General features: G+C 34.4%; 2 protein-coding genes across 3 annotated transcripts in view; both read right to left on the bottom strand.

Moving 5' to 3' along the window:
* Positions 1–11,491, bottom strand: part of LOC142341810 (phosphorylase b kinase gamma catalytic chain, skeletal muscle/heart isoform-like) — a 104,150-nt gene that overhangs the window by 86,592 nt on the left and 6,067 nt on the right. The gene's annotated exons all lie outside the window — the stretch shown is intronic.
* The window catches only part of LOC142341811 (phosphorylase b kinase gamma catalytic chain, skeletal muscle/heart isoform-like), a 236,509-nt gene continuing 234,635 nt past the window's right edge, over positions 9,618–11,491 (bottom strand). The window contains exon 4 of the mRNA XM_075393054.1: positions 9,618–9,905. Coding sequence (XP_075249169.1) covers positions 9,637–9,905 — 269 coding nt within the window. The 3' untranslated portion in view covers positions 9,618–9,636. The remainder of the gene's footprint in view (positions 9,906–11,491) is intronic.

Below are 11,491 nucleotides of genomic sequence, written 5' to 3'. Positions count from 1 at the left end.
TCTCACAATATAGGTATTTTTATTCATAAAAATCAAGTGGTCAGGTTGGATTTTTGTTTCAACCAGTAAATTGTAAGAGAAACGAAGTGAAAAGAGCTGATTTTAAAGAGACCCGACATTTTATTTTAGATTATTAGTTGATAATTTAAGATAAATGTTGTGGCCAATTAAATTGGCTTCTCAAATGAGACTATAAAAATTTTCCCCAATCATAACCGAGTATGTGAGAACCGAGAATTTAGTATCTCCTAGTATAGACACTGAAAGCGAATTAAAATATAATTATCCTGAAACCATCGTGGACCATGGCCATGCCTCAGCGGCTCTTGGGACTTGATATGAAACTATCATAACCGAACATGAGACCAATTAACCCACTCAGGTACTTTTTTAGTAATCAACTAACAAATTAGGGTAATTAAACAGCAACTTTTTGATTTCGGCTCTCCATAAATCAAAACAAGTTGCGGTGTTTTCTAACGTCAGCTCTTTATATCGTCTACTCTCTTGCGCGTATCCGTTTCAACAATTTCAGAACAATAATTTACGGTTGGGGGTTCCTCTGGGGAACAAATTTCTGACTTTCTACTCCATGGAACAGGCCGAACACTGTTTACTGTTTCTCTGACGTGGATAATGTTGAATCAACAAATTGTTATATAAAGGAGTGGTTTTGCAACTACTAAATTTTGGATAATAAGCATACGCAATGAAGTTTAATAATGCAGAGCCTTTCAAGTAAAAGGTTATAAATGGAAACAATTCAATACTGAAAACCAACGTCTAGTTCAAAAGCTTTAATCAACAAGAGTTTTTTCAGTTCTAAATGTTATTGTCACATGAACACCTCACGTTTTCATCGAATATCATTCTTTTTGGAAAATTTCCACTGTGAAGTACACATCCTCGAACTACACGAAAACGTCTCCTCTTCTGTGGAACTTTGTTAGACGACGGCTCAGTGCTAATTTTCCGGAAGTTTTCTTCATTTTTTGAGTTTTCTTCAAGAAGACTAGGGAACCGTTCTAAGATGGAAGATATCACAGTCTTTCTGTTATCATCGGATGTGGATGATGTAGTATGATCAATTTTAGCGTGAATAGTGGTTAGTTTGGTTTCATTACTGCATTATTCAAACTTTTTCCACAGATTTTCCAAATCTTCTAAAGCAGCGAAGTATTCTTCATGGCTCCTGAAGAGGGGCATACTTTCGAAATCGTAACTGCGCAAAATGCTCTTGATGTCCATGGGAAGTGATCCTATGTCAGAAGTCAAAGGTTTGGGTATATGCTGAGAAGTTACTTCAGTTTCCGAGGGGGTTGAGTTGTTGATAAAGTCTTCTTCTTCGGTTATATTAGGTAATGTAGAAATAAAGTCAATAAATTTTTTGGGTATGAGGCAATGATCGAAGGTAGTCCAGCTTGAAATTGAACTGTCCTTCCTTTGTTGTATAAAGGCAATATTGTTTTCAAATCGAGTTTGATAGACAATTGTGCGCTGAAATGAGCCTTCAAATTGCGTTAGGATATGATACATTATAAGTTACAAACCGGCAGTTGAGTTTGGGTTTTGGCATACACTAACTTAATGGAATACCAGTCAAGAATGAAAACGCTAAAATGTTATTTTGAGAAGCAAGTCATTCAGTTAAAAGTAAATTCAAACTGTTGGCTGAGATGTTAGCATTCGTTCTATTAGCCTAATTCGCCAAACAGTTTCCAATGAATACCTATAACATTTCGAGGAGGCCTCAGTTGTTATTCCTGTTAGACTAAATCTTATTCGTTTTCATTTGTAAAATAGATTGAAGTTTCTCCTAAGTACCTCGGACGTTGACATTTCAGGGTTTTGATCTGATTGCTAGGCATAAAGCAGAAGAATTGCACTTTGCGTATGAGAAGTTCAGTCTGCTCTGCAAAATTCTTGCATAACATTTTCGGCTAAAAGCACTTTTATTATTTTGCTTAAGTATTCTCTAGCCTGTGATCAGGAAGGCGTATATACATGTACTCTACTGAGAGATAACGTTGAGATAAAAGGGGAGTGAGTACATAGGCTTGCAATTGTTTATTACGGAATACATTTCGACCCAAAGTGTGCTCCAGTTAAGCAAAATAACGTTAACTTAAACAAAACAATTGAATAAACAGGACAAATCAAATTCTTTTAAATTCAACTATTGGCCTTATTGTTTGACTTTCATGGTTACAATTGCTTCTAGGTTATATAGTAACTGGTTCTAAGTCGTACTTTTAATGCCAAGTTATTTGTACAATAGTATTGATTTTGCTTAGTTATGACGTGGTTTATTTTGAGGAATGATAAGAAACCCTCTGCTCGCGTTTTCTGTTAGTAGATAACAAACATGTTTTGCTCAAAGGCTCAACCTGAACCATAGACGTAAGTATACACTAGTGTTTTCTGTATACATGTGCAACAACTTGTGTTTGTCATGGAACATTTAGTTTTCACAGAATTCACTCAGTAGCTTTTAAAGCTATGTGTCAATATGAAGTATTTCAGTATGTTTTTTAAGTAATTCATAAAGTTTTAAAACCTAAGTATTCATTAACGCGAACGCAATACTTCGTTAATCCATAAGGCTATGGTCTTATGAAAAGTAAGCATTTAACGTATCAGAACGAATTTTCCGATGAACGCAAGAAGTGAATACTTGTCCGTTCTCTTTTGAGTTTCTTCAAGGCAAACTATTGATGTCTTAAAAGTACAAATTTGATAAAGTAGCAATAAAAAATCAGCTTGCACATAAACAGTTTGATTGTCAACGATTTTTTATATAATGGTTTGTATAATCTAAATTTTTTTTATGTCAGCTAGGCATTGTTTTATTTTAAGTCTTTTAAACAAAAAACAAATTTAACGTGGAAAACGTTTCTTTTCTTACCTTTGTTATTTTGCAGTTCCGTTAGTGGTTTTCTTTTTGAGCGCCACGAAAAGAATGTTTTCATACTACCTGTGAGACCACTGATTCATAGCGTAAATTGCAGATCAAAAAAGCTTTATTGAAGATTAAGGTATTGCTATATGATTAATCTTGAAAAGACACTTATTCTTGTACATAATGATTCTACCATCTTATTGTTATAGAGGATACAAATCATTTTAAGTTACAATGGTGGCAATTAGCAAAATACGCACTATTAAAGTTCCACCCAAAACTTTTCTCAAAGATGCAGTTTTACATATTTCTCACATCGATTAAGCTGAGAGAAAATTAAAATACTGCATTAAAAAACCTGGAAATCAAAAATAAGCCTAATTGCCTTTATAATCAAAATTAGTCTTTTTGTTAAATGTTTTTTCTTTGACTAAGTTGAAAGAACTCAAGTCAAATCTTCATAGGATTCATAACAAACAAACGTTTGAAAACATAGAGACCTCTTCGGAAAGATACCATCAAAACGAAGTGCACAAAGCCAAGAATACTTATTAACACAAAGAAAAGTGAAACACCAATTTCCAAAAGCTTTAAATAATTTAAACTTTGAACTTGGTGCATAATGGGTATCAGGGTTTTAACGCTGGAAACTTTTCCAAATCGGTCAAATTGACTTTAGAAATACACTTGTCAGTTTGACGATGGTATCAGAGCGCCTAATTTGATCTCTACTCTCGGTATCGACAGTTTTTGATGGTAGCAAAAATCAAAGTTAGTTGTTTTAACTGTTACTTAATGTGGTCATAACTTAAAAGTATCTCTACATTAGTTATTTTGCAATCTTTAGCAGAAGTTCATTAGCAGAACATTTTTAAGAGAAAATTAATCATTTAAAGAGTTGCACTGACCTCTCTTTTCAAGGATTATTGGTAAAAAATGTCAACACTGTTCTAATTTTGGAAAACCGGTGGCCGCCGTATTGGCTGACAGGGTGTTTATAGACAACCAAAAAATGAAAAATTTAACCAGCAATTTAAGTAAAATGAGCAATGAAACCTATTCTGAAGCTATGATTGACCAATTTAAAACACTATTCCGTAAGCGGACAAATCTACTGAAGTTTGTTTATCAACTAGTGCAACCAAGGTCTATCCGTGGTCGGACCATATTTAACCGCATCTGGCCATGCCTCTCGGGCCATGGCCATGCCTCAACGGCCTGTGGGACTTGATATGAATCTATCACAACCGAACTACTGATTTATAAACCAATCACACTTTTAATACCAATTATGATAAAAACTGTCAGCTAAATTTCTCATTTTTTTTCTTTGTCGGCTAAACGCCCCGTCAGTCAATTTTCCTAGCACCCAGGAAAATCATGTGTTTTTTCTGTACTCTTCTATAAAACAATGCAAACTAATACACTTCAGGAATGCTTGTAGAACTCGTGCAGTAAAGATTGCGTAATAGACCATGTGAATTTAGTCTATATAACATAGTAAACTATATCAAAAACCTTATAAAACCAGAAAGTCTCCTTCGCTTCTTTGACACACATAGAGCTGTAGTGTAAATAAATTGTGAGAACGTGTTTCAACTGTTTTGCGTTCGCAACTATGTAACAGATCTCAACTATTATGATGTAATTATCCCATGAATACTATTTTTAGATCACGAACTCAAACTAAACTCAAATTTTGACTTTTAAATAGAGCAATAGGCCAAATTTTCACATTTTCACATTTTATTATATTTGGTAATTCAAAGTAACACGGTTACCGATTATTGAGTTTTGAATACAAAAAGTAGTCTTTTTTCAAAGTCAATTATCCTTGAAAAGTGTGTTTAGATCACAAACTCGAACACAAACTCAAAACTTCAATTCTTACGTAGAATGATCTACCAAGCATCAACATTTTAATATACTTGCTTATCGAAATCCATACTGCATATTGTTGAGTTTTGAATACTAAAAAAGAAGTCTTTTTAAAAAAGTCAATTATGCTTGGAGACTATTTTTAGATCACAAACTCGAACTCGAACTCAATGGTTCAACTTTTTATGTAAAGTGGTCGGCCATGTTTCACATTTTTAATATACTTGCTTATCCAAAGCCATACCGTCTCCGGTTGTTGAGTTTCGAACACTAAAAAACAAGAATTTTGTCTCAAATTCCCTAAAAAGTACATCTCTGGAACCATTAGGTGTCCATTTAGTGTAAGCAGCCTTTCAAAACAAACAAATTTGTTTACCTAGACCCCTAAATTTAAGGTTTTTGTTTGAGCTCTCAAATCCCCACAAGACTGTTCCACTCAATTTTGCTAAGAAACGTTTGATGAGGTTAATTTATTTTTCATTTTCTTTAGATAAACAAGGATTAATTGAAATTCAATAAAATTATGAAGTTAATACAACAAAATTTTAAAGAATCATGTAGCGTTAAACTTTCGATGAAATGCAAGTTCACAATTACAGTCTTAGCTGAGAACAAATCCTGAGCCCAAGCTAAGGTTAATATGAAACTTAACTAATACATCGTTTTTGTCAAGCAGTCCCAGCAGTTTTCAGTCTATGCAAAAAGTTGAAACCTAAGGATTCAGAGGAAGTTGTGTAATATCTGACAATTGAAATAACAAATGACTCTGAATAAACATATGAAAACAACTATAAGCAGTTAAACCTCAGTTTTTTGGATAGTGTAGGTACGTTGTAAATTATTTGACTCCATTTAGGTAAACTATATAGATTTTTTTGAAACAAACATATGTCTATGATTTTGATATTTTAAATAGACATAGTGCAGCGTCATTGTGAAGCACTCAATATATACGCTATACAATCCTTTAAATAAGAATGTTAAAAAAGATTAATTTTCATATCTTTCAATTAATTGCAAATGGAATCAGACGTCATGCACTGAGTAAACAAAAACTCAGCTTTTGAACAAAAAAACTTTTGACTGATCCGTCACAAGTATCAGAAACTACACGAAAAAGTTGCACCTCAAAAAAAACATGCAATAAAAATTATTTGAAGTTCTAAAAATCAGACTTGTTCGCTAAACAGTAAATACCCTACATTACTTTTTATTAATTAAATATCACCTCATATATCATACTATGGATTTTTTAAACTGTTAATTCAGAAAATTAACTTTAGGTTGAAAAATGCTGAGTTAATGTATGTAACAATGCCTTTAAGAGTTCTTCATATCTTTGAAAAACTTTCAAACACTTGATGATTTTTTGAAAAAATTGGCGGATAAAGTCTGTCGGTCTGCGTCAGTCAGGACACGTTACTTTAACATGGATAAAAACTTCTGTTGTTTATGTTAATGAGTGTCGAGAGAAACAAATTGTTTTCATTTTTTAGAAAAACAAAAACACATTGTTGTAGATAGTTAGTAAAACAAGTAATATTGGAAGGTAAAAAAGTAGGTTGTAGTGGTAGGTATAAGTAGTTATAGTAGTGAGTAACAGTATCTAGTAGCAGTTGCAGGCAGTACTAGCAGGCAGTAGTAGTAGTAGGTACTAATTGTAGATAGTAGTTGCAGGTTGTAGTAGTAGGTAGTAGCAGTAGTAGGTAGCAGTAGTGTTGTGTTGGATTCCGAAATATTCGCCAGGCTTATTAGCCCAATTATATTTTATATAGACTATGCTCTTTTCAAATACCCTTGGATGTACCTCTTTCTGATGCTCTATCGAATATCGTTACGGTTATGTTATTTTAAAACGTCGACAGAACAATAAGTCATCCAAAATATTAACACTGGGTTACGGAATGCACAGTAAATTTGATTCTAAAAAGAACATTAGTGAACTCATTCGATTTTTGTTTGCTTGAGGTGCTCTGGTATCATCTTACTTCCAGTGTTCATTAGTTGAGTATATTGAGTATGTTGGAACCATTTACTGAAGAAGCTATTCGCTTTTGTTTAAGATTTCAGTCCCAGCACGCATTATCCATTAGTGTTGTTCCCAATACGCAAACAAGAATTATACACTATCGAAGCTGTTTCTAGCAACCCCCCGCAGATACAAATATTGTGTTCCTTCTTGCCCAATTGATCAAGTGGCTCATGAACATCTGAAAATTTAGCAATTTTTTACAGTTCCAGTGCAAACTACTCTTCTTGTACATCGTTAGACTATTTGTCTGGTTCAAGCTCCTGATGAATTCCTATCGTTCTACTTTATTTAACTAAAAAGTGCAGCTATTCCTGCATATCATAGTTTTCCCATCATCTTCTTCGGGTTTTTTTACAGAATTTATTCTTTTTTTTACTTAGCTCACTTTATTGTTTATCTCTCATCAATTTATCTCAAATACATTTTTCCTGAAAATAATCTTGCTCATTCCTAAAAAGGTAGCTGAATAAGTGTGGAGAAATCTCTGCTTTTAAAAAAAGCATACTCAGAACATCAAATAATTGTTTTTGTCTACTGTGTTTCAACTTTTTTTCATTTTCTTGCCAAGGATTAAAAGAGAAAAGCAAATTTAATTTTTTTTCTCTAGAGAATCTTGATAGCTTTTAATATAGTAGCTAGATAGGTGAAGAAAATTCAAAAATTTTCAAAAGAGCATGCTCAGAACATCAAAAAATTGTTGTCGTCTTCTTTTGTGACATTTTGCTTGTCAATATCAGAGTATCAACGCTGAAGGTCAAAAGCTGTTTGCAAGATATAATATTATTGGATCGTGGAGACAAGTATAACATTCTTCTAGGCAATTCAATTGCCCTCCAGGGAATTATCTCCCTCTCTCTCTCTCTCTCTCTCTCTCTCTCTCGCTCTCTCTCTCTCTCTCTCTCTCTCCCTCGTCTGACTTGCAAGCATATAAATACAAACACATTCAGACATATGTACACACTTTACACCGCATACATATAGAAAAACATACACACAAAACCATAAACGTCTTGACATATACACACAATTACAATATCTACACAAAAACATACATTCCAGCTTATACTCATACAAATATATTATTAAACTTAAGCACAATTATATTTACATAAAAACAAATATAAACTTTCATTTATACTTTCATTATTATATACATGAATACGAATAATTTTATACATAAAATTTTCATTCTTCCATTTCTTTCAATTATTCATTCAGACAAAAAAATACATTTTTTAACTCATTCATGCAAACATACCTACTTGTTTAGATAGAAATATACTTAGTTACAAATGCATACAAAAAATAAAAACATGCTTTCAACATCATACTGCACATTTGCAGTAGTATTGTCAATAAAAACTGCTTCTGACTGCTTTTTGACTTATTTCAGACCATTCCAGAAACTCAGTTGTTGCGGTCCTACTTGGTTGAACAAAAAGAGGTCCACAAAAATCACTTTTGAGTGCTCTTTCATAGCGCAAAATCCATTTCATATCATTTTAGGACTCCAAAAAATTTTGGAATTTTTTTTCTCAAAAATTTGAAATTTTGTGTGTTTCAACCCCTATACTGCGTAGGTGAAAAAAGTGAAATCAACAAAAAATCACTTTTGAGTGCTCTTTCATAGCGCAAAATCCATTTCAGACCATTTTAGGACTTTTAAAAATTTTGAAAATTTTTTTCAAAAAATTCTAAATTTTTATGTTTTGACCCCCATACTTCATAGGTGAAAAAAAGTGAAGTCAACAAAAAATCACTTTTGAGTGCTCTTTCATAGCGCAAAATCCATTTCAGACAATTTTAAGACTTTGAAAAACTTTGAAAAATTTTCGAAAAAATTTTTCAAATTTTTGAAATTTTTTGGCCTCTGGTGTCTTATATTGGATTTTTTATGTTTTCACCAAAAACATTTAGTGAGAGTCTAGAACTTAGGTAACACCTTATTCTATATACAGCAAACATTGCCACAGCGGAAATCTGCCATTTGCTTGTTGGGGCGGGGGTTCGGACCCCACCCCCTACAAGACTTTTTACCACCGAAAAACTGATTTTCTCTTTGTGAAACAAAGTTTTTTGGATAAGTTTCGCCAGACTGCTTAACCCAAGAACTTCTCACAGGCTGGCGAAACTTAGCCAAAAAACTTTGTTTCACAAAGAGAAAATCAGTTTTTCGGTGGTAAAAAGTCTTGTGGGGGGGGGGGGGGGGGGGTCCGAACCCCCCCCCCCCTACAAGCATATGGCAGATTATCTTACTACTCATGTACTCTGCAATACCGGTGGAGCCTAACACTTATTCACAGAATAGCTGCTACGCAATGCACAAAATCAAGATGGGCACAGCCTGAACCAACAAGTTTTACACTCTTACAGCGTTTGCGAATTCAATCCGATTGTTAACTTTATTGGGATATTGGATACTACCACTAAACTCAATGTCAATTGTATTTGTTCCGTTTACAGATAGTGCTACCATGTCACCAAATATACATCAACCCTTACATATCAAAGTAAAAGGAGAGCTCAATAATAAATCCAAAGAGGCTTAGAGACATTTATTCTTATTTTTACACGAGATTAAATTCTTTCTTGAGAAGATTCCTTCTATCATTGCTCCAGCTTTTACGAACTCTCTAACACAAAATATTCGGACCTATTCTGTCTCCCAGTGTTTTTACGACCTCCACTTACAGACTATGTGTTATATAGCACGTTACTATCTAAAAAACAGCACGCGCGCCTGGCGGACGACGTAAGGGGGAACAGAATAGCTCCGAAATTTTTCGAAAGATACTAATGGGTCACGATTGAAACCTTCCCGACTGACTTACCTGGCTTCCATGATCATCCTCAACATCATCATCTGTTTCCTGTGCCAGAAGGGAGGCTGACCAGATAATAGCGTGTACATGACCACACCACACGCCCACACATCTGTCGGTCTACCGTAACCCTCGATGCCTCCCATGCGCATTGAGCACTTTAGCACCTCTGGGGACAGATAGGCGGGAGTGCCCATCAGTTCCGTCAACTCCTCGTCATGTTCAATGAAGGTCGCAAAGCCGAAGTCACTCACTTTGATATTCAGGTTCTCGTCTAAACCACGAGCAACTTTTAAATACAATACAACTTTTAATATAAACTGAGAGGTTACGAGAAATTGTTCCCTTTGCCGAAATACCCAATGCCATTGTACACAAATAATCCATTTGATTTTTACTTTCGATAGTCCGATCACAAATTAGTCTGTACTACAGCCAAGCTTTTTTAAAACCGAACTTTCCATGATCAACTTCATCTAATGTTTGGTTGAGATAGTTAAATTTCAAGTCCAATGGGCAACTGAAGGGCAAAACTCGCGATCATCCTAAATTATATATAATACAAATTATCTCGCTTGGGCATAATAATGCTAATTAGGCTACATGATATTTTTGACTATAGGGTTACACATTGGGTATAAATTGAAACACTGAGTAATTTAGCCTTGAGAATTTTGTCCTGACACCCAACTGACCACTCAAAAAACGAGCCAAAATCTCATTAAAACAATAATGCCAGCCCAATCTATGGGTTGCTATGAGAGTCTCCACAAAAAATCCTTAAGAGAACTTAAGCCAGTAATTTAATTTGTTCCAGGTTATAGTTATTTCTGCTCAAAATAAATTTTTTTTTGCTATTTGATTTCATTTATGCTGAAATCAACTGCGGCTGGAAAAACGCTTTCAAAACTAACAATAAAAAGACCAATGACGAGGGACTCCTGTCATCTGCCATCAACATAGCCGCTGGATTGCCGGAAAATAGCCGCCGCCATTGAACCCCATGAGGACAAATCGGGATTGAAACAGAATAGACAGTGCCAAAAAGTGTTCTAATTTGATGTGCAGTTTCAGTTAGATTAATACTAATACCAGCTAGCAATCGCTGTAACGAACTTTAATAACCTAATACATTTTGATATAATGACCGGGCTTTATCGGTTTATCCCGTTTCCTATGATTTTGCTCTTTTGACCTCCGCCGCATTCACTAAACTGAGTAACTCAATCAGTGAAAGAATTAAATCCCATTCAGTTGAAAACAATTTTTTTACACTATTACCTTTTCGTCAAAAAGGGATTAACAGGTCAGAGGTCAGACGACAAATTGGTCAACCGATTAATCTCATTGAAAAAGGCCTCAGGACTCGGTTTGAGAACAACTAAAAATCACAAAGCCTTTTGGAGTCGTAAACTAGAAACAAAGAATTAGAAACAAAGTTACGCATCAAATATACACATAATGAAAAATCTGGCAAAATGTGAAAACTTTTATGAAGAGTGACATCAAAGTGACTAAAAACACAACCATATGTTCAAGCTAAAATGATAACAAAATTATAATGGACGCTGAGAAAACATAAACCGACTAATGTCGAAAGAATTGCTCTCGAACGACAGGCGAGGCAAGTTAATTCAGGGGCTGTAGCCCAGATAAATTTTTCTTTTTGGGTGCAAAATTTTTTGACCAGACCTCCCTCCCCCTCAACAGAGGCACAACCCACTAGACTATCACGCCCTTCGTTTCACTTTGCTGCAATCGATTTTATATTAGCAACAAACTTTAATTCAGAGTGACAAGAATTAGAGATCATTCAAAAATGAAGAACGAAAGCGTGAAAAAGTCACTTGAGAAGTCACA

Source organism: Convolutriloba macropyga, chromosome 6, assembly GCF_964194025.1.
Source record: "Convolutriloba macropyga chromosome 6, txConMacr16.3, whole genome shotgun sequence".
Taxonomy (NCBI): Eukaryota; Metazoa; Xenacoelomorpha; order Acoela; family Convolutidae; genus Convolutriloba; species Convolutriloba macropyga.
Note: the sequence above shows the minus strand (reverse complement) of the source record. Positions and strands in the feature narration are given on the sequence as shown.